The sequence below is a fragment of the Bacillus rossius genome, chromosome 16 (assembly GCF_032445375.1).
Source record: "Bacillus rossius redtenbacheri isolate Brsri chromosome 16, Brsri_v3, whole genome shotgun sequence".
Taxonomy (NCBI): domain Eukaryota; kingdom Metazoa; phylum Arthropoda; class Insecta; order Phasmatodea; family Bacillidae; genus Bacillus; species Bacillus rossius.
Genome location: NC_086343.1, coordinates 24,285,019 through 24,309,101, shown reverse-complemented (window position 1 = coordinate 24,309,101; position 24,083 = coordinate 24,285,019). Strand labels below are relative to the sequence as shown.

The 24,083-nt window shown below is 35.2% G+C and overlaps 2 protein-coding genes across 7 annotated transcripts in view; one reads left to right on the top strand and one right to left on the bottom strand.

Moving 5' to 3' along the window:
* The window catches only part of LOC134539820 (epidermal growth factor receptor substrate 15-like 1), a 122,704-nt gene that overhangs the window by 64,453 nt on the left and 34,168 nt on the right, over positions 1–24,083 (top strand). For 5 of the 6 annotated variants that reach the window (XM_063382106.1, XM_063382107.1, XM_063382109.1 and 2 more), the window contains exons 11-18: positions 3,793–3,855; positions 7,102–7,299; positions 9,112–9,303; positions 12,006–12,105; positions 18,488–18,579; positions 18,669–18,723; positions 22,665–22,732; positions 22,949–23,281. In XM_063382106.1, the coding sequence (XP_063238176.1) occupies positions 3,793–3,855; positions 7,102–7,299; positions 9,112–9,303; positions 12,006–12,105; positions 18,488–18,579; positions 18,669–18,723; positions 22,665–22,732; positions 22,949–23,281 (1,101 nt within the window). The remainder of the gene's footprint in view (positions 1–3,792; positions 3,856–7,101; positions 7,300–9,111; positions 9,304–12,005; positions 12,106–18,487; positions 18,580–18,668; positions 18,724–22,664; positions 22,733–22,948; positions 23,282–24,083) is intronic. The other variant, XM_063382110.1, reaches the window with a different exon arrangement.
* Positions 13,979–17,839, bottom strand: LOC134539822 (zinc finger BED domain-containing protein 4-like). The gene is made up of 2 exons (XM_063382113.1): positions 15,366–17,839; positions 13,979–15,232 (listed from the first exon to the last, which is right to left on the bottom strand). The coding sequence occupies exons 1-2, from the start codon at positions 16,983–16,985 to the stop codon at positions 14,879–14,881; spliced, it is 1,974 nt and encodes a 657-aa protein (XP_063238183.1). The 5' UTR covers positions 16,986–17,839; the 3' UTR covers positions 13,979–14,878.

Sequence of the window (24,083 nt, the reverse complement as noted above, 5' to 3'; positions counted from 1 at the left end):
CAAAATATGGTTTTATTTTAAAAGTAAAATACTTATTTAAACTATATTTCGCGTTTGTACAAATTTACTTTTAGATATTGGCAAGGAAAATCAACATACCTTAAACAACCTTCTCTTATTCAACGTTATCTATTAAGTAGTAAAAGGGGTAGATATTATTTTTAAAAATAAAAAAATGGAACCCACTAAGTCAGTGGCAAGATATATATAAATTCAATAATAAAATACGCATATCAAATTTTTTTGTATTTAACTTTTTTCGGAAATAAAAATTAAGGATGATTTTGGTTTAATTGGTTTACGTATATTGCTATATTTTCTAAATCACATATAAAAGGGAAAAGAGTACATCAGTGAAAATTCAAAAATTTAGTTTAAGTAATACTAGCCATACCAAAAAATCAATATGCGAGATAAGAAATTTGGTAACTGCTCTACATTTCAAATAAAAATGCATTGGTTTCATGAATACTGAAATGTATGCGTAATAAAGCATATTATGTTATTATCCTAAGCATGACTATAACTAAAAAAATTACAGTAATTTAAAACGATGGCAGTCTTAACATACAATAAGTGCGCGATTCTTAGTTTATATTTTAATTGGCTTCTTCGTCAGATCTTTGAATATATATACTGTATAGAAGTCGCGAGTGGATAGGATTTACTCTACGTTTTTCAGAAGCGCATGATGAGCAACTTTGGGAACTTCACCGCTGCAGTGCGCTGCCGTAACGCCCTGTATCGACTTAGTTGTTATTTACACGTTAGAGCGCAGCCCTGTCGCCCGCTGTCATTCCCCGCACCCCCCACCCATCATTCACTGCAGCTCAAGGTCGTTCAACGGGAGGGGGAAGGGGTGTTTGAAGAGTTCGACACTTGTCCGCTAGGGACCACCACAAGTCGATGCCCTAGAGATGGTGGCGATTGTGGCGGTGAATTAACCAACTACCTCAAAACCGTATTAGAAATTTTAACCTGGGCTGGCGACTTCTATACAGTATATATATTCAAAGGTCAGATGGAAAAGAGTTAAGATTTCATCAAGGAAAAATATATTCTCAAAGTCACTAAACCGGGAGATAGAAAATAAGGTAGGTACTTAATTTTAAATAAAAGTTGAAATAGGCTTACGCTAAACCAACTAAAAATAAATCGTAAAAATATTTTTATTTATTAAATATGTTCTATACTTGACAGTTCTTTGTGTATAATTCTTCAAAAATCTTTGGAATTTAATACATACATACCCGGAAATTACGTGAGCAAAGCCACGGGTTATTAGATATACCTTTACTATAAAATAAAAACAACTATACATTTATAGTTCACGAATGTGATATTTTGTTTATTGCTTCACAACATTCATTTGCCAGTCTGAAATTTCATCGTACCACTTGTCAGAAATGTCACCAAAAATGAGAGATTTTTTTTGACGAATTTCAATTACGAGGAAACCTTTCGCAAGATTTTTTTCTTCGCAGTAGTCACTGGGACACCATTAATTTAAATCCACTAAGATATAAAATTGTATGTATAATGATTTGTTTTTGTATATTTATATAACTTCCCAACCAATTTTGAATGATTTTCATGTGAATAAAAACTTGTAAAGCAATTTAATTAACTGTGTCATAATTATTCTGATTAGATGGAAATACAAACTTTTCATCCGTAATATACGATGATAAAATATATTTATTATTGCAAAATAATATTCACTGTTAAAATGCAAATTTAAATAGATTATTCATACATGTTTCCTGCTAATTAATGGTTTAACATAATAATTGTTAGTATAAAATCCTTTTTCTCTTGTGTTAAAATGGGTTGCTAAAATGAGGAATTATAAATATATCACCTACTAAGTCCGTGCACAGATTTACACAAAACAGCAATGTAGATAATCTTTTTTGGTAGTTTCTAATTTTCTGCCCTGAATAACATGAATTTGGTTAAATTCATACCAAAGTGAATTTTTTGAACAACTTAAATTGATGTCATAAATAAATATTTATTTTATATTAAAAATCCACAAACTGTTTTTAAAATATAATATTTATCACGCCAGATGGAATAATAAACAAAAAATAGCTCTTATATGTTGTCTGTGTTTAAATAATTGTATTATATTTCATGGAAATAATATTAACCTTTCGGTTATTAAAAGAAAATATATTTGTATTCAAAATACTTGCGCATTGTTTTTACGAGCATAACTTGTGTATCTAACCTCAAAACAAGGAATATAAAGAGTGGCAACTAAATGCTATAACAAAAACTCTTATTTTCTTTGGAGATCCGGGAAATGTGCGTTATTTATAAGCAACTTAACATAGTAAATCGTTAACTTTTCAGATCTGTGTTGGCAAAATTGATTTTTTTAGTGGTCATTCGTTACTGGGAATATTCACCTTATAACGTTTAAGATTATTTATTTTGAATTACGAAACAACCAAAACATTATGTAAAAATGCTTCATCTTATGTTAAAAAAATTATAAACTGCATAGCCACAAAGTATGACATCATACCATTAGTTTCAGTTACTAATAACATTACGTGCACGCGTTTGAACAGTCATCGCAGCCATAGTTGTTTCATAGCTACCAAAATCATTCAACGTTGTCAAGAATTATTCCAAATTATGTTTAGCCATTTTACTCAATGCGCCACTCCGTTAACACAACATTTTATAAATTCTGAACTACGAATGTCAGTATTTTTTTTTTTTTTTTTTTTTTTTTACGTTATTACGTTTAAGAAATTTCTGTAGTTTTCTTATAATTAAAACTTAAATTTTGATGTTGGCATCTTTTAACCGCACTTTTTTTTCGGTGGCCGTACTCCTCCAATTCAGTTGCGCCCGTCCGTATCTAAGCGCTCGGATTTCAACAAAAGGCACCGCCTCTCGATAGAGTGAGATAGAGAATTACGCGCATGACCTTGAAAAAAGCGACGCTACAGCGCTCTGGCGTGGAAGCTGGTAACTACGAGTACCCTCTTGTGGAAAGAAGAGCTGTCTAGCGGCGGAGCTAACAACTACCACAGTTTTGGATCCGAAAATTGGAATAATAAATCCTATCCCCTCGCGACTTCTATAAGTTATATATATTCAATGATTTAAACCCAAAAATTTTCAGTTTATTTATTCTGTGTGGTTTTCCTTATCCTTATCACTGTACAAAAAAGTAAAAAATTCAACTTTTCCAGCTAATTATGTGAAAAGTAGGCACCATATATATATATATATATATATATATATATATATATATATATATATATATATATATATATATATATATATAAATAAAAGCTAGCAAAGTTGAATTTATTACATTTTATATACATATATATAAATATAAAACTCAGTCTTCAAATTTACCTGTGTTAAACGTAAAATTAGAAAATAAAATTAACTGGAACAGGACATACCCCTGTAAATTTGTGTAATGTTTCAAGCTTTATATTTTTAACAGTAAATTATGAACATGTAATACGTAAAAATATAAAATAATTCTGACCAAAGGAATGGATTTCAACCCTAGAAATTGTGCATTTCATTTGCGAAGCTAGGATCATTTTTCTGTACGTAAATTGCTGTAAGGCCTTACATGTTACCTAATAATCTCCTTGCCTGATTGCCTGACTGAACTAGTGCTTGTTTCATTTTTGTAGCTTTTTACATTTTATTTATTTATTTATTTTTTTGTTTGTATGATTCCTGTATTGAAGACCTGCATGGTTTTGTTACTGACATGTTTGCTTTCTTTTATTTTTTAATTTTACATAGAAATCTTCAATAGAGACAGAACTAAATGACATCAAGATGCAGTTGGAAGAAGAGCAGTTGCAGGTAAATTTAAAAGCTTGTTTTGGAAATTGTATCGGTTTCGTAACGAACAACCTCGCTCTTTTTCCGCCACTGCAAGTGAGTTGGGTGTCGGGGGTCTCTGCATCAGCGTTTGGCACCCGGTCGCAACTCGTATCCCAGCCGTTCGTGACGTTATTCGACAGGATTTGCATTTCAGACTGTTTTCGAGACCTGTTGTGATTTCTCCAGTTGATGAAGACATTTATTCCAAACAGTCACTTTTATAGCAGAATCAGTTTAATTAATAAAACGTTTTGTTGGTAGCATTACTTTTGTGTGGGTTACAGTCTTAACAGTCAATTATATTAGGTGCTGTCTGAGAAGTATTGAAAAAAAAGTCTGCTGATTAAGAATAGGGTGTCTACAGGTCAAGAAAGTAGGCCTGTGCAAAGCTTCGACTGAGTGAATTAATCTAAGCTCTTATTAATATTTGATTTGTTTTCTCCAGGAGATTTTCTATTTTTTTTATTTGAAGCTTCAGTTGTTGATGCAAAGCTTTGTGTCGGATGTGAAGCTTCACATATGTTGTAAAGCTTTAAAACATTGGAAACCTAAGATTCACTCATGAAAATATTAATTTTTTTTTCTGTAGTAAATGTAATGCTTGAATAAAATTTGTTACTTAAAAATTATAAAGATGGTGTTCCGTTTGCTTTTATAAATGCTCAATATTAATATTATGCATGCTGATTTTTATATAACTTTTATTGAATGATGTTATACCTAGGGCTACATTGGTTAATACCGTAATCAGTTCAAACATTACAAATGTTAAACTATTTGGTTTTAATTAAATCCTGTATTTTATAAGATAAGTGTAGTACGGCTTTGCCGAGAACAATATTCATAGTGTGATACGACTTTGCAAATATTTAAAAATTTTGATTTGATATTCTCTTTGCTTTTGAAAACTAGTAGGTATTTGCACAAGCCTACAGGAAAGTCACAAAAAGACCCTAAATAAGCAGCAATGGTGTGGTGTTGGAAGTCATCAAACTTTAATTTCCCACAGTCTGTTGCTAACTTTTTTTTTTGACACCTCACTTCAGTTTGTAGTCACATGTGGAAATTATTTCAGAATAATGTTTTAGCTTTCTAACTGTAAATCTGACGTTTATGCAAATTGTAAAAAGTTTCTTATTACATTTGCACATTTAAGTTTTGTTAAAATATTCTGAAAAATGGTTGAAATTTGTCACTATATATTTTTAGGCACCCTGAGATAGTACAACATAAGTATGTATGATCAAACATACTCTGTAGTCAGTGAGATCAAACCTGAAAGGTTCTTTGAAAAAGTAAAGATAAAAATTTAGAACGACAATAGTGTAAGTAGCTTCCTAGCATTATTATTATTATTATTATTATTATTATTATTATTATTATTTATGGTGTAGGTAATCCTTAAAGAAACTGTCTGCAGATCAGAAGGTGCAGTTGTAGGACACTGAACTAGTTTTTTACAGGACCCAGGTTTGAATCCAAGTTCAAGCCATGCTGTTTGGGTGTTAAGTTTTCCTGGAATTTCCTCCAGGAAATTGCTGGGGGTGCTTTCCTACAGTAGGCCACACAATTACTTCCCTAATATCGATCCCCAGATTTACGTTGTGTATTCATTCCTTCCTGTTTTTAATCATGTGTATCGATGATATGTTAGGCTCAACAACAAAAAATTATTTAATTTCATGGATTTTACTATGGTGATATTCTTATATAATTATACAATTAAGGTTTGTAATCACGACCACTTGACATAATTTATTGTGTGTTGTTTTCATGTTTTGTGTAAATGTACTATTTTAATTTTTTTGTGATTACAAAATGGCAGAAATTCAAAATTTTGAATTTCTTTTATTTTTGAATGAATTGTAGTTGTTATTTTAATTATGTGAATTGTTTGCTATTTTGAGCATGTTTTGGTTTGTGTGTAGCTATGTTGGTAGATGTGGAATGTGCGCATGACTGAACGTTGCACTGCAAGCAATCTTCTTGTGTGTAATATCTTGTTTTGATTAGTGCATTTGTGTAAGATTTTATTTTTAGAGTAATATCACAATTGTAGGGTAATTTAATTAAAGCAAACAGTATCGCAGACAAAACAATTAGTACATTTTATCTATCGGTCGACTTGTGGTGATATTTGAGAACGGCCATAATTGTTGTTGCACCCGAATGCTCTCCAATGGATGTTCTAGAATTGGCTGATCATTGCAAATTAATTTATTTTCACAACTATATCCTACTTGGACCATTTCTTCTAGCAGTTTAATTTGCTGCATCGTAAGACATTTAAAAAAAAAAAAAAAAACGAACTATTTTTTATAATTATAATATTCTTACAGTCCTCAACTACGCTGCCCTAACATTTAAGACTTTAATCACACTGAAAGATTTTTTTTTGTTAAAAATAAGTTTTTTTTTGTCAAAAATGAGACTTGCACAAACTTTAGTACTTATCCCCTGCTGGTGTCAAATCCAGTAATTATGATCATCACTAACCCAATAGCTGTAAATAACTGTAATAAGCCACAATGTCATGAGGTTATCGCCTGGCCCCCCTGGAGTGCACGTGTGTGCAGGGTTGTCCACAGTTAGTACTTTTGTACTAGATCTAGTACTTTTTATAACTTTTTTTAGCTTTCTAGTACAGATCTAGTAAATTTTTCTTTGATATATATAATAATATTATAATAACTCCAACATGTTTTATTAACTAAGCGTAATTATTTTTTAAAAACTATGGAATGTATGTGTGTGTGTGTGTGGTGTGATAATTTAAGTTCGAGCATTGCATTGTCATAATAACTTCCTAAATTGAAGGGGCAAGTGGATGAAGGTGTTATGTTACAAAACTATTGTTTTGAGAAAAAGGCTCCGAAAATAATTTGTTTGCTACTTGCTTATGTGTACATAGCACCTTTATCAACTCGTAACTATGTTATTTTTGAAGTTAGAGGGAAGGTGTGTTTACCATTACATAGAATGCATCATTACACCTTCATCCCTGGACTTAGTGCAATTTTTCAATGTAACATAACACCTTCATCCACTTACCCCTTCAATTGTTAAAAACCATAACAAATTATAATTTAGTACTTTTTTTTTTCTTTCAAATCTAGTACTTTTTTCTCGCCTGCGTTGGTATGAAATATTTCTTCCTTGTGGACACCCTGCGTGTGTGTCTGTGAAGAGCAGCAGGGACAAGCGCGGGGATGTTGTGCGCGACAGGTGGACAACCTGCGGCGGCAGGCCGGGGAGCAGGAGGCGGCGCTGCGAGCCCAGGAGGAGGAGCTCAGCTCCAAGAAGACGGAGCTGGAGGGCCTGAGGCAGGAGGAGGCCCGGCTCGAGGAGCAGCAGAGGGACTTCCGCGGCCGGCTGGACGGTCTCACCCGCAACCTGCAGGACACCCAGCTGCAGATCAGCCAGGTAGCTCCAGCACTTACCCGCTGGTGGTGTCGAATCCAACAATCATGATCCATCGCTAACCCAGTAACTGTAGTATGCCATGATGTCATGAGTTTATAGCCTGGCACCCTTCTGGGGCCTACCCTCATAATAAGTTTTCCTGCTTAAGGAGCATATTTTGTTTGGTATCACAGTGCGAAAAGTTTGTTAGAATGGGTGTTGGCAAATGTGTGTGCCACTGATTACGATACACAATTTTTGTATTGTTCTGTTTTTGAAAGTCGCAGAGTAAGGTGGCTGGTAAACTTTGGACTTGCATCAGGAAGGACTTGAGATTGAATCTCGTTTCATCCGTCTTGATTTTGGTTTTTCTGTGGGTCTCGAAATCACTCCCAAGCCAAATTTGGTATGGGTAAGGCCATTGCTAATTCCTTCCCCAAACTTCATTTTGTGAGTGGTGGATGTCCATCTCTAAAGACCTGGGTATGGACAAGATTTGAAACTAAAATAAATTTAAAAAAAAAAATAGTTTCAATTTCATATTAGTCATTGGATTAAAGGATTTTTTAAGTGTTTCCGAATGTGTGCTTCATTGTTTACTTTAGCTACTTAATTTTTCAATTCACTAGTCATGAGCCCATGAGTGATGTGTTGCAATGCAAAAGACAAAACCCAGTCAACCTTATTCTTGGTGTGTGGGCAGGACTGGCTACCCTCATCCCTTCTTCTTTGAGTTTAGAATATGGTTCTTCTGCATGCTGCATTACACCTCTGTGGTGCATTTGCACAATTCGATGCTGCTTCTGAAACGATCAGACTTTTGAAAAAAAAAATCATTGCCTGTATAGGCCATGAAGGTTGCTTTCCACCAACGTGATACAGGTTCGATTCCTAGTGGGGTCGGTACCTAATTTTACGCAAGTGCTAAATATGAAGGAGGTTTAAGTGCATCAGTTAATTTTCTCGAGATTTTCCCTCCCAATTCATTCAGACAATGCTCCATTGTAATATCACATCTCCTGATGCCTAATGACTAGAGACCTGTAAAATTCGCGGATTCATTTCGCGATAGGATAGAGTCCAAATACTTTTGACATTATTTTGCTTCAGTGATTGGGCCACAGTTTATCTGAAGGACTCTGGGCCAGTGAAAAATCTTTAACAGAAGAATTAGCGAATCACGATCATTCCAGTCAACAGGTGTTACGAGTCGGTAACCAATGTAATTTTCACGAGTGCATAGAGGATCATGGAGTCTATCTATCCTTTAGGGATTTTAAATCGCGAATTTTACAGGTCTCTACTAATGACTAATGACTTCCATGTCAATGAAGTATTAATCTGTAATTCATTCATATATTTCTTGCCTGTAACTGAATTTTTCATAATGCCTAGTCAGTTGCGTTAAGTAATGAATTTTATGTAAATGATTTTTCCAATGGTTCTTCAGAAAATGCAATGTGGTTGTGTTTAAGAAATTAGTAACTTTAAACAAATCCCTGCATTTTAATATGTGTCTTGTGGAAAATAAATAAATAAAGGTACCTTTAGCATCAGGTACCTCTAACCACAATTCAATTTCTATACAAATAAATCGTACATCTCTGGCCTGTAATATTTCAATATTTTCTAATCATGCAACTTACCATAGATGTGTTTAAATTTCAGCTATGCGAATTCTGTACTATACTTTATGTTCCTAGCAGCTTAAATGGTGATGTCTGATGTGTATACATAGCGGGTAGCTGATATAGAGGGATAAAGGACGGCCTAGTTGCTGGAAATGAAGAGAGGGATGAAGAGGTGTGGTGCAGCTGGGTGCCTCTGTTGCAGGCGAAGGCGAAGATAACGGACCTACAGGAGCAGCACAGACAGATGAACGACGCCATCTCCGCGTACGACTCGGCGCTGTCGAGCGGGGACCTGTCCTCGCTGAGCGACACGATGCTCAACCTCAGCCCCGAGTTCCGGAGCCCGGAGTTCTCCAGGATAGCGCTGGTGAACGGGGGCAGCCCCGTCGAGAACGTAAGCACCCGGCGTCGCCTGCGCTCGCGCATCGAGCCACTGCAGGCAGGGTGTCTACAGGTCACGAAAGTAACTGAAATGTAAGGATAATGGAGGACTGGTCAAGAAAGTCTTAAAAGTCCTGAAACAAACAAAATCAATGCTGGAAGTCAGCCTCTTTTTATTTTAATAAATTCACATTAAATACATGTAAATAGTTGGTGAATGTCCACTTAAATCAAGTAAAAATTATCTCTAAAAAAAATTTTAACTTTCAAATTTAAAAACTGGTATGTTTCTGTAAATTGTAGATCTTGATGATACTAAATTTGCTGATATTTCATTTTTCTTATATTTATATATATATATTCACTCATGGAATTTGTAGACACCCTGGCAGAGTTCACGTTTCTCTTGAACATGTTCCTTCTATAACAAGCCTTAACTAAGCAGATGCGCAGTTTTAAAATTAAATCCCATTACTATTAAGTATTGAAAGTGTCATTATTGGGTAATAAATTCAGTTGAAGCTGCAATTGGTCCTATTACTAAAATATGTATTACCATACATTTGTGAGCATTTATTACACCTTTAAAAAAATATTAATTTATTTAAAATTAACTTTTGCCACCACTAATTTTTGTGTTCGGTGCTGTTTAAAATTAAGCTAGGTTTAAAAAAATTCAGTTTTTTTTTTTTTTTATTCATGTCTTTTAAAAACAGTATTTTTACTTTCAATTCAATTTATTTTGAATGTAACAAGTGCTGAAATCATACTGCCCCATATTTATGAGAAGGCTGTGTGTATATTTTGTACGATTGTGAATATATAAACGTAAGTACTAGGAGTGCAGGCTTGCTCTGCATCTCAAGTCTAGTTTAAAGTACTCAACTGATGACTCATTTTAATGCTTGAAAAATTCAAGTAGTTCACTGTGACACATCACTGATGCAAATCTGGAGTGATCTTGGAATATGTACTTGGTGATGGTGAAGCTCATACAATGCAGTTCAGTAAAAAAAAATGTTTTGAGTTTAAGCAGAAATAGTGATGTAGGTTGAGGCGTGTCGCACATGCAAGCGGACAGATGTCGGTGCCCTCTGCAAGGCCTTGCCATCGGCTGCCCATCCCTACTAGAGTCCGTGTGCATGCACCATCCCAAAACACACCCGGTCTAGTGCTGCTGCATGACCTTGGGCCGCAGTGTCTCACCTGCCGCGCAAGGGGAGGAGGCAGCACTACTTCCCCTCCCTACACCGCTACTTGCCATGTGCCACCCTCCTCCTGGCCAGATATGCAGCTGTGGTTGCCAGTCGCCGTCTAACCGCCGACGCACCTTATCACCTCGAAACTCGATGCCATTTAAATTAATAAGTCATGCAATAAAAACATTTTGTTCGACTTTAAATAAAATAAAAAAATGAAAACCGTGAGCCGGAAGGCGTAACTATTGTTGTAGTACACACTTACCATGAAAGAGTGTGGGCTATCGAATGTAGTTAACTCGGAACTAGACGGAGCGCACGCGTTGCATGCAATTGGAGAGCTATGGACATCGATATTCGACTGTGTGCACGCTCTACATGGAAATCTGCATAAAAAAACATGAATTGGGCCAACTAGTGCTGGGCTGGCTGCATTTTTATAAGCGGTACACAGGAGCGACGAAGATGAAAAGATTAAGGTTATAACGTTTGAAAACGTCTAAAAGAAAATTTTAAAAGTCAGAAAATTTCTTATTTCTGTTAATTAACTAAGCATGAATGAATATTAGTTTTCAACTATAAAATACTTTGTTTTATACAGGAAAGCAACCTACACAAAGTGTCCAGAATGTAACAGCAAGACCAAAAACATCATGCGACGTTAATGCTAGGATTTTTTTTTCTCCAAACTTGACGCCCTGAAATTATGGTGCGACAACTATGTGCATGCGACGATTATGCGATAAAACACTTTATATTGTGCAAGTTGTTTTTTATGGCACTGTTGCTTGATTCACTAAATACTTTAGAATACAAGAACTCTAAATTTTCTCATGTTGGACACATAAACTGTAGTATTAGGGTAGATGGCATATGACAAACTTTAATATATATTTAAATTTCGGGGCCAAAAAAAGTTTCATTTACGTGATACAAATTAACATGCTTAATTAAAAGATATTAACTCTAGTGCATCTGGAGAGATGTATTTTGTTTCCTTGTTCTTATTACAGTTTGAGAGTGAATTTGTTTTTGTTTGTACTAGTTCAGTGTCAATTGAAATTTTAAATTTTTTTTTTTTTAATCTAAATACTTTTTGTGGTGACTGTCGACTATCCAGTTGGTGTGATAGTGATTCAAACACCATCATAATCATGATACATGTATTTTTGTGCCACTTTTTTCTGTCAGTTAATTTTAAAAGAAAAATTTTTATAAGTGGTCAAGGTTACTGAACTCATAAAATACTTTATTTTTTGTATGACTCGACTCAGTATCAAAATGTTACCTGTGCACCCTTAAGTAATTACATGTTACTTACCTTTATTGTAAATTGTAAAGTATCTGAATCAATGAATTGGATCTCAAATATTTAAAAATAATTTTTAGTATCAGAATCAGATAAATTGAAGAACAGGCTTTTTTTTTTTTTATAAAAAATGGTAATTACTTAGTTTATTGGCAAGCAGTTAAAGTATTTTTTGGTCTGTTTGTGACTGTTGTGTGTGTATTGCAGACGCGATCCTTGCAGAACAGTGCAGATCCGTTTAGCAGTTTGAACGGGCCTGCAGACAGTGGGGGTTCTGGTTTTGGCAGCGAAGACCTTTTCAAGAATGGTTTGTTTTGAATTTCTCCTCAGTTTAAAATCTCAGGCACTAGGCTTCCTTCTTGTACAGGGGTCACAGGGCAATGTGCCTTCTTTTTATTTAAATTATCACTGATATGATTGGTGGTAGTGTGTCTACTGATGTTATATGTTATTTTCTCCCTGAAATATTCTCAAAATATTGTTTCTACTAAATATAAACAAAATTAAAATTAAGGATGTAAATCAATAATTTATTTTTCTTTTATTGTCACAACTCAATATTAAAAATGTTTGGGGCAGTAAAAAATCAATAGCATATGCACGTCTGTATGTTTACTAGTCCTGTGCAAAGTTTCGACTAAGTAAATCAAAACCAAGCTTGTTTTAAAATTCTATCGCAGGGAAATTTGCAATTCGTTTTATTTTAAGCTTTGAATGTGATGCAAATTATTGCATATTATTGCAAAGCTTTAAAACACTGGAAGTCTTAGATATGCTGCTTTTCAATTATAAGCCTGCCTCCAATTTACTTATTTATTTCAACATTTTCCAGAATGTAATTAGTTTTATTTTAAATTACAGTGAAAGTCCGTTGTAGCGAATACGGTCTATAACGTAAAGTCCACTATAACGATAATTACCATCGGCACCGTCAGTTTTGCATATGCTGCGTAGGATAAAATTTTCGGAAATAACGAATGCAGCGTGGGCTCATTTTCGCTATAGCGATAGATTACACACCTGTAATTTTGCTCTAAAACAATGAGAAAACGTCTACAATTTCCTTAATAAATGAAAAACAGCTTCGCACAATTCCACGCGTCCGGCAAATAAACAACGCGCATGACGCTGCCGTCTTGGCAACACTGCACAAGGTGGAGCCCCGCAGCGAGCATAGCTTGCCTCGCGGCGACGAAAGCAAGACGGCCCCGCTGCGAGCATTACTTATTTAGAATCGCGCCGACTGTAGCCCGTAAATGAGCATAACTCGTCTCACACCTCACACTTGCATCGTAAGCGTGCGGGGAGTTGACGAACACGGAACTTGTCGAGCTCGTCTCTTCTAATCAAAACGAAGCGGCATCTGAAGATGACGACGAACCAAGTGTCGTATCTGTTCCGTCGAAAACGTCAATGATGGAGGCACTTGACACAATCAGTTGTTTTTATCAGCATACAAATGCTTCAACGAAAGGTTTGATGAACTTCCAAGAGGTCCAGTCATTTATTTTGTCCGAAAGTCTAGTGAAATCAAGGCAAACGAAAATTGATTCATTTTTTAAAAAGTGTTTTTTAATTTTGTGTTATCCAAGGGTCTGTACGAGCGATTATTTTTGTGTTACTTACCAATTGTCGGAAAAATTATTTTATATAATTTGTAAGGTTGTCCAACGTAATTAGAGATTTTTAATTATTTTTTTTTTGTATTCAAAACTCTGCAAATATGCACCCGATATCATCAGCTTAGCGCACGTCTCCAGCAAACCAGCTGCGGTCAAAGCGACAGGAAGCGGCCGGCATGACCTTGCGTGACCCCGCCCGCCCGTCTCCATGTAAACAAACAGCTGTGCGCTTAGCCACGATGTGCGTGACGGGCTTATCACGGCCACGCGGTCTCATATTTCGTAGTCGGCAAGTGCTGATATACCTTAAAAATGTTATTTTAGTAAGTTTTATGTATATTTCCTTTACTTTGGTTGTGAATTTCCATAGTAAAAACAAGCGAGAAAATAATATACTTTAAAAATGCTGCAAAAATTAGATTTTTTTTTTTAATTTTGGCTATAACGAAAATTCGCTATTACATAAACTTTTGGCGCCGTTATAAATTTACGTTATAACGGACTTTTACTGTATATATTTTTAAACATTACAGATTAACACCAATTTAGGATACATGTCACGCAGTAAGTCATAGATTCGTGAGACAGCAAGTAAATTTCAAAAACGAATTAGTATGTGGATATCTCAAATGTAAATTTTCCTTGCTTTCTTTTGTATTTCCAATTGATATTATCAATTTATTGGACAAACATAATAATTATTTTTTTGTTGTGTGAAACAACAAAATTTCTAGGGATGGGAAATTTTCAAAATTTTCGATTCGATACCGATTATCGAGTCTTGTTGCGATCATCGATTCTTATCGATTATCGATTCCAATCAATTAGGTTAAGTTATAGATTCTCATTTTCGGGATTGAAGTATAAGTTACAATGGAATCAGTAAACATACTTATTGAATACACTAAAAAAGCATTTTTCAAAATAATAAATAAATACTATTAAATTTAACACATAAAACAAAACTTTACATTACTTGAAATAAAGAAATTGAAATTACTATTCTGTAATGTGTAATGTGTAGGGCAAGCATTATTTTTTATGTGGATTATGTTTAATCCAGTTGAATATGTAATTTTGAAAAGAGAATACGTAATTTAGTAATAGGTCAGTAGTACTAATAAAAAGTGAATTGTCGTAAAGTCATCAAAATACTAACAATTTCATTGGAATACAATTTAATAAATAGTATATTAATTACTAAATGTACAATCATTAACATTTATCAATCAAACTTTAAATAGCCACAAAAAGTTGTGATTATTAAAAATATTGTAAAAAACCAGAAACTACCAAATTCAATCTTTATACCTTTGAAATAAATGACAACATAGTGAAATATCATAAAAACAACACTTTTGACAAAATAAAATTGAAAGTTCTTAAAATAATAAATGAAAACTGGCAAAGCATCTTATTAGATCACAAAGTCTTATTAGATCCTAAATTCTTATTAGATCACAAATTCTTATTTAAAAAAACCAACATTTTGACTCGTTCAGGATCTAAACGGTTCCGTTTCTGATCAACAATCAGTCCTGCAGTGCTGAATAATCGCTCGGAATGTACAGTTGAAGGTGGAATGCAAAGAAATTTCTTTGACAGTTTTTTTAAACATGGGTACTTGGTATTTTCTTTCCAATACTGGAAAACGTTGGTACTTGAATTTTGAATAGGTTCTTCCAAGTAAACATTAATCTCATCTTCAACTGATGCGATGTGGCTTACACTTGGGGCAGTCTTCATTATGTTTGAGTAAAATGTCCACATACCATGGCTTTCCATTGCTTGGCTGGATGTTTGCGGCACAGACTGAGAGAAAAGCAACAAAAGTTTCAAAATTAAAAATTATAAATGAACAAACAAATGTGTCAACATAAAACAGCAGAAGTAGACAAATAAGAATACACTTAATGAATTACAAGGAAATTAGCACCTAACTTACCTCAGTTTCAGGTTGTTTCAAACAGATAGTTTTTCTTGCTTCTTCAATCAAAAAAACTTTCGCTTTTGTGACATTACCGTCCTGCACAAAAACATGGTGTTTAAATCGTGGGTCCAGTAATGTTGCAACTGCGTACAACATATTCTCTTCAACATCAGAATACTTCAAAGTTATGGCAGCAAGCATATCATTTTTGATGCCCTGTACACCTGATCCAGTAGGTGCTGGTTTCCTTAGCTCTTCAGTAGAACTGTTGATTATAGGTATGACTTCTGAGGCTGTCACACACTGAGTACTTACAGCCAATGTTGCATGGTTGAAAATACTTAAAAGGTTTACTACATTTGTCATCAGGTTCCATTCTGCTGATGAAAAAGTCACAGGTAACTGCAGAGTTGCTGATGCTAAAGAAACAGACTGTTTTTGCTCAAGTAAGCGCTGTAGCATATGGAGAGATGAATTCCAACGCGTTGGTTCATCCTGGATAAGTTTATGTTTTTTCATTTTCAGCGTGGCTTGAGCCTTCTTTAACTCTTTTGTCGCCTTACAAGAATGTTTGAAATGGCCAACTATGCGACGACCGTTGGCAATCAGATTATTTACATTCTTGTTGTTCAGTAGCCCTTCCTTTACAACAAGCTGCAGGGTATGTGCTAGGCATGGCAGATGTTCATATTCGGATGATTCTAGGCCAGCAGTTATGTTCCTGGCATTGTCTCTTACAATGGCAACAACTTTAGATTGCAGCTTCCATTCTTCAAGTGTTTCTGTGATAAAATTGCACAAATTGTTCCCTGTGTGAGATAATTCAGGAAAGGGAATAACCCCAATGTTGAGGTGTTGCAAGACAAAATTGGAATCAACAAAATGCACAGTTAGACCAAGATAATCGTCATTGGCTGTTGAAGTCCACATATCTGTTGTAAGACTCACATGTTCAGCTTCGTCCAACTTTTTGTTCACATTTTCCCTACATTCTTGGTACATGTGTGGTACAACAGTATTTGAAAAATGTTTTCTGCTGGGCAAAACATACCTAGGCTCAAGGAATTTGACAAATTCTGTGAATCCTCTGTCTTCAACCATGCTAAAAGGACGATTGTCTAAGCACATCATTCTACCTATGTGCTGAGTTATTGATTTTGCACGAGGATCAGTGGACTTGAATTGTGCAGTTTTATCAATAAATGATTGTAATGTAGGCTGGTATTGACTTTTAGGAGTTAGCCTATACTGGTTTGGTGTTCTTGATGAAATATTCGTTTGGCCAACTTTCTCAGCATGCCTCGGGGACACTGAACCGCTGCCTCTCGATGAATCAGTAGCAGTAGGCCTAACATCTGAATTTGATGACAATGGCAAGGTTGTCTCTGAAGAACAATTTTGTGCTGAACTATCATCTATTTCATTTTCTTCAATCTCGCTCAATTCCGATGAATGTAGCCTTTGTTTCTTCGTCTCATGAACGTAACTCCCATGCTTGTTTTCGAGATGTTTTTTCATGTTTGTTGTAGTTTTAGATTTACCGCCACGTGAGATTGTACATTTACAGATTTGACATATTGCGTAGCCAGAATTTTGTCGGTCGATGACAAAGTATTTCCACACTTCACTAGACATCACGTAAATAAAAATGTTATTTTACTATTCGTATTGCGCTAACATTACCCAACATTCAAACAAAGAAGCATCACTGGAAACAAAAGCATGTAAGAAAATTTCTACAGTTGCCGTACTGGTAACTTACTGGAATGAAAACGTGTTTCAAAAACGTCCATTGAAATTTTATGTTTAAGTTGCGTAATTAACTGGTGATTTAATGTTTACTGTTATTAAATAAATTACGGAAAATACGTAACTCGTAAAATGTTACGGGCTATGGCCACATTATTCTTGCATTTTATCGTTAAGTAATTGAGAATAAGATCTGTACCGGAAGTTGGCAAACCTGTGAAAGTTCATGTATAGACAAATGCTGGTTAACAAAAAAAATCATTGACGAAAATAAATATGCAACAACGCAAGTGAATAAATATACTAGAAACGTAGAAAACGTGGCACACTTCTCAGTAGAATCTTGAAATTTTGTGCACATGGCTACCAATGTGGGTGTATTCAGCAAGTAAAAGTTGGGCTACAATTTCTTTATACGATAACACTGCGTTAATAAATAAATAACCCTAAATGCACAGTACGAAATCGCCAACCTCCGTTCCCGCTTACGGGATTGTGGCAACTGAGCTGTGGTAAGCTATGTTATATTTCATTTATTATTTATTATATCGTTTATGGTTATTTATTTAGTTGTAAAACTGACTAAAATTACTGCAACGACAGCGATGAACCGCTGCTAGGCAGCACTTTACGTCTACATCCTGCAGAATTTTAATAATCGGTGATTTTCGCCGATCCTCGATTATCGATTATGTATCAAAAAATCGGGGTATCGAAGAATCGACGGATCGACTTTCCCATCCCTAAAAATTTCATCTGGTATTTGTATATTGTTTATTATTTATTTTAATAACGGGATAGCTTTTTGTTTATTAAAAATTTTACTGCAGATTTTGTGGTATTTTATGGTACATTTTAAAATGCATAAGTAATTTATTTTTCAAATTAGCAAAATCTTTGTTAGTCTCTAAAAGTTTCTATAGTTTTGGGATAGAAATTACTTTTTATATGGTATAAAAAATAATTCGTTTTTGTGTGTTCTATATTATTGCATGAATTAAGAGGTTTCTTAAAAAAATCAAAAGGTCGCACTCAGGTCTGCTTTTATGAATGCACAAAATTAATTTTATGCATGTTTATTTTACCATTTCTATTTAATGATGTTAAATGTAGAGCCCAATTGGTTTTATAATTGGTATAAACAATATTTATTTTTTACTTTATTTCAGTATTTTATGAAATAAGTGTAATTCAGTCTTGCAAAGAAAAATACAATTCAATTTACCTTCGCAAATATTTTAAACATACAATTTCATAATTGGATTTGCATTAAAAACTAGTTTTGGCACAGGCCTTATGTTTACTGTGTTTTGTGTGTTTGTATATCTGTTTTGGGGGGGGGAACCCGTTTCCTTCACTCATTTAATTCACTACATCTTGTGTTCCAGATCCCTTTAAAAGTACAAACCACAATTCCAATGTTATGAATGCGTATTCTGCAAATGATGCATTCAGCTCTACATTTTCAAATAAACCCAAAGTAAGTATATTAATTGACAAAGTATTTACAGTTTTGTGTGAAAGCATAATAAGAAGACAATTAACGTTTTAATATTTTATATCTTACAGGATTCGTTTACTGCTGCCGATCCTTTCAATTCTTTCAGTGCACCTGTTTCAGCAGGTAAGTGCAGTTTACATACTTCTTCAGATACATATTTTTACATATATATTTGGGTAATTATACACCAGTGTGAAAATTTAAAACCTTGATTACTAAAATGTATATTATAATATTCATATTTGATTCAATTTCTAATAATTATATTTCAAAATAACAAATATTAAATTTTACTGTTAAGTTTATTGAAGCTGTTATATTTAATCTCGTGCATCTATAGACATTGATGTTGAGTAAAAATAAAAATATGTACGTACCTAGTTTCAAAATAGTAATGTGCTAACTATAACTATCGATACTCATTTAAAAATGTGCTCTTTTAACAATCCGCAATGTAGAAATTTTTGAAATGTTAAAAATTATTTTAATTATAGGATAGGGCAAGGCTGCCGTTTTCTCAGATTTTATCCGTTTTTGCGGATATTATAGGTTAAAACGGATTCGCGGACAAAACACAAAATTCCACTGATATTTCAGACTTTTTTTTATACGTTCCTCAAAAAGTTTTGGAATTTACGTGATTAAACGACATTAACCTCCGAACCGCAAACGGCAAACATCACGCCGCCATGTCAACTGAATATTTTATTTCAGGTTAGCCAACAGCGATTTTTTTCTTTCCGACAGTTATATCGATTCGTGTGCTCATTTTACTCCGTAGACGTTAACGAAAATCGATAGATTGTAGGAAGTCGAAAGCGACAATAAGCGTTTTCTGGCTCTAAGATGAGTTATTAGCGGCGGTGTATTTTGTTGACAAAAACAAACAGTATTGGAATACGAAATTGTGACGTTCGTTGCGTTCAATAGCTATTTATTTGAAATGTTTTTGATATTCTTCCATAGCTAGCAACGGTACTTTTAACAATGGAGAAGAAATTTAAGACATCTCATGAACGGTCTGTGTATAGGCAGAAATATAAACTTTAACATCGCCAAAGGAGGGCTAAAGGATTTGCGGCGGCATGAAACAAGGGATTACCACTAAAGAAATTTCGCTTGTGGCAGTAGTAGTAGTAGCTCAATGTTAAATTTTGTAACAAAACAAAATCATCGAGTCGTCGATGATGAACTGCGCTGGGCGAATTTTATATGTGAAAATAATTTGCCAGTTAAGCTAAGTGACAGCTTTTCTAAATTAGCGGCCCAAATGTTCCCAGACAGTGAAATCACAAAGAACTTCAGTTGTAACCGTACAAAAACAAGTCAAATTATTACTCAAGCCCTTGGCTCATGTGCAGAGGAGATTATTATTACCAACATGAAAAATTCTCCATTTACCCTGCTAATTGATGAGTCTACAGATGTTTCTGTCACCAGACAAGTTGTGGTAATGGCTAGAATTTTCACAACAGAAGTTGAAACTCACCTCTACAAAGTAGTTGCACTTAGGGGAAAAGCAACAGGTGAAAACCTGTTTAATGTTGTCAACAATTCCTTCGAAGAAGACAACATTCCCTGGCAGAATTGTATCAGCATGTCGTCGGATGGAGCTAAGTCAATGGTAGGAGAATTTAATTCTGTATTGTCACGCATTCGAGGCAAGCAAGAAAATGTGTGGTTCCTTCATTGTACTTGCCACGTAGCCCACTTGGCTGCATCACATGCTTGCAGTGAATTGCCAGACCTTTGTGAACAGCTAACCCGAGATGTATACACACATTTCAAAGTATCTGGCAAAAGGCAAGATGAGTTTAAAAACATTCAGCAGTTGCTTGATGTACCAGAACATTAAATATTACGCCCATGTTTTACCCGGTGGCTTGCGATGTTGCAATGTGTTGATCGCCTTCTTGAACAGTGGTCAGCACTTCAAGAATATTTTGATTCGAAAATTGAACCAAGAGAGAGTAATATGGAGTCAGTACAGCGCATAAAAAAAATTTTGCACTCAGTCAGCAAAGCTGTATTTTCTTTTTTTAAGTGCAACTCTACCACGTGTCTTGAAATTTAACCTTCTATTTCAACAGGAACGGCCTTATGTGCACAAATTATACTCAGAAATGAGTGTCTTGTTACGCCAGTTCACCGCTAGTTTTGTTCAGTTCAGTGCAATTCAACAAGCGCCTGATATAACAGCTGTTGACTTTGGAAGGCAAAACCAACTTCCAAATGCAGGAATCTTCATTGGTCATGCCACACGAACACATTTGGAAAATAACCAAATAAACTCACAGGAAGAGACAGAATTTTTCAATTGTGTTCGTAAGTTTTATGAGATGGGTACAAAAGAGTTGCATCGTCTTCTCCCACTCAAGAATGATGTTTTGAAGAACATAGACATTTTTGATCCAGCTAAACAGTAGTCTGGAGATTGGGTAAAGGTGGAAAACTTGGCCAAAGCATTTCCGAATGTCATCGCAAGCAATGAATATGATGAACTGAATTCTGAATTTGTTGCATATTCACTGTGGGATCCACCAGCAGAATTGAGCACTGCTAAGACACTTGAGCCTGACAAATATTGGCATAAAGTGTCACAGTATGAAATTAATGGGAAAACATGTTTTCCATGTTTTCCACTGCTTTGTAAACTTGCAAAGGCAATGTTTATTCTTCCACACAGCAATGCAGGGGTGGAAAGAATATTTAGTAAGCTCAACCTTATCAAGACAGCGCACAGGTCATGTCTTGAATCGCCTATGCTAAATGCTTTGTTGCATATCTCTTCTAGGAAGAATATAGCAGAATTCCAGCCAACAGAAGAAATGAGAAGGGCAAAACATCTGAAAAAGTGATATTTAAATACTGCCAGTGGTGAAGTGTAGGCTACGTGTGTGTGTGTAAATACTTGCATAAAGTGTTAAAAATTGTGATGTTTTGATTGAAGTATAGTTACGTACATTATGATCGAATAATTTTCATAAAAATTGCATATTTTTTGTATTTTTTAATGTACAGGATTTTACAGGATATTTTATATTGAAAACAAGGATATTACAGGATATTTCACATTTCAATCAAGGATATTGTTTTCAAAGTGGTGGCAGCCCTGGGATAGGGTATTAGTCAACAAATATGGAACTAGAATATTTCTTAATACTTTACAAAATCTTTTTAACTAATACATGATGCACTTATAAAATAAAATAATTTGTAATAAGCATGTCTAGGACAGAACTAGTGAGAAAAATAAAAATAAATCTGCAAATTTTGAAGTGTTCAAAAATGTGCCAATGTCATTCATGTAGAAACGTGTTACTAATAACGTAATAACCTAATAAGAGATGCGAGATCAAAGTAATTTATTCATTTTATTTATTCATTCATTTAGTTCATACATGTTTATACAAACTTTGTGTTAAATTAATTACATGCATTGAATTTACTACAATAAAAATTACCTTTTTTTTTTTTTTTTCATTAATTTTTGTCCAAGTGCTAATTGATTTCATGGTTTTAGTGGCATTTAAGTGCTGAATGGTGTATTAACTTGCTTTTAGGTTTTTTACTGTGTGCATGCTTTTTGCTGCTGCTATTTCTGTTTTATCGTAATTCGCCATTTATCTTGTCCCTGCCTGTACGTAACCAAGGTCAGGAAAAATGTAACCCAAGATGCTTTTTTTTACTTCATATAACATTTCTTCTTCTTCTTCTTCTTCTTCTTCTTCTTCTTCTTCTTCTTCTTACACCCCAGTAATATATTTTTGACAGCCACGGTGGGCAGCATGAAGAATGGAAATGGTGAGGTGATTTCTTTTTTTGCCTCTGTCACTATTTTGAAGAAGCTTTGACAGTAGAAAAATGAGAAGAGTTAAAAAAAATTATCTCTTCCCCATCCTCCTTTACTATCTACACCCCAGTAATAAATGATTAAAGGTTTTCAATGTTCGTGTTACCTGTAGCATTTTAAGTGATAAGATTGTTACTGAAAAGTTAACTGGTCGTGTAAATATCAGCTGTTATGGAAATTAAAGAATTTTAATTAATTATTTTTTTTTTAGGACAAGCTGACCCTTTTGACCCATTTGGAGATGGCAATAGTAAGGCATCTGTGAAGTCTCCTGTAAATGTAAGTTATAGAATAAGTTGTGAATTTCTGTCTGAATTATTTATTTAGATCATTATAGATAATCACACTAATAAAGATTTTTTCTTAATTTTTTTTTTCTGTGTGGTTAAAGTAATGGAATGTAGTTTGAATGTTCAAATTATCGATGTTCAAATTCACATTTGTAAATGTAAGTGTATGCGTGCGGAATGTTGACCCGTATTCCTGTGTGGCTAGCTGCCAGGAGAGGACCCGTTCGGCTGCGAGCCCTTCGAGGCGTTGCACCCCGCGAGTGCCGGCCCGCCGCCCCGGCCGGAGAGCCCCAGCCCCGCGCTGCCCCCCAAGAAGAGCAAGCAGCCGCCCCCGCGGCCGGCCCCGCCCCGTCCCCAGCAGCCCACGATGCGTGCCGCCCCCGTGCCGCCCGTGCCCAGCGCGGAGCCCTTCGGCGACCCCGCGGACCTGTTCGGGGACGGCTCTGTGCCCGCCGTCTCCCCGCTGCCGCCGGCTGGCGACCCTTTCGCCAGCAGCGGCGGCGGGGGTTTCGCAGACTTCGCCAACTTCGAGAGCAAGGTCAGTCTCGTCACTTCGCTCTCCTGTGTGCATTGTGCGCTGTGCTGTGTGTTTTGAGACTTGCCATCTGCTCTTCAGATTAGATAGAAGTGTTAGTTAAAATGCACCTTAATTATCTGCAGTGAAACCTTGTTGTTACAACTTCACAGTTCACGGAATGGGGTCGTGATAAAAATATTTGGCCGATCAACCCGCCCCGACCACTACACGTCAAAATGTTACTTTTTCCACGCCAAGTCCGTGTTCAGTCATCTCTAGCACGAAATTGTAAAGTTTTCAAACTTAAAATATGTTTAGTTTAATAGCAGACATCTTCCGAAAAGAAAATACACAAAATAAAAGCATGTTGAACCAACGGTGCAACTATATCTTTTAACGAGCGCTAAGTCCCATTGACACGTATTTCATATTTAAAAAAAAAATAAAAAAAATTGTATTGAAATTGTAATTTATTAGAAGTGGGTCGACATGCTGTGGAACTTAGGAAGGGTGCAGTGCAGCCGTGTGTGTGCACTGTGTGTGGGTAAGAGGGGTGAACTTTTTCTTTACATGAAAAGATAGCCTTAGCTGTCAAGATAATCATCACCGGCTGCAGTTAGAATTCTAGGGGAGTAGGTGCGGTCGGTGTCTATATATACGGGGAAAACATGTAGCTTGGCGGGATAACCTGGTCATTTCTTACTTCTATAGATGGGTGTTTTCTGCATCTATACAGGTTTATTTCAATGAGTTTTGAAAGATGGAAAGATCTTTGGTGATCCTGAAACCTCCTGAATTTCGGGACTCTGGAATCTTGGGAATT

Coding starts and splice junctions, on each gene's coding strand:
- LOC134539822 (XM_063382113.1), bottom strand. CDS start 16,985: ATGTCTAGTGAAGTGTGGAAATACTTTGTCATCGACCGACAAAATTCT. Junction 15,233..15,365: donor TGAAACAACCTGAAACTGAG/GTAAGTTAGGTG, acceptor CTTTTCTCTCAG/TCTGTGCCGCAAACATCCAG.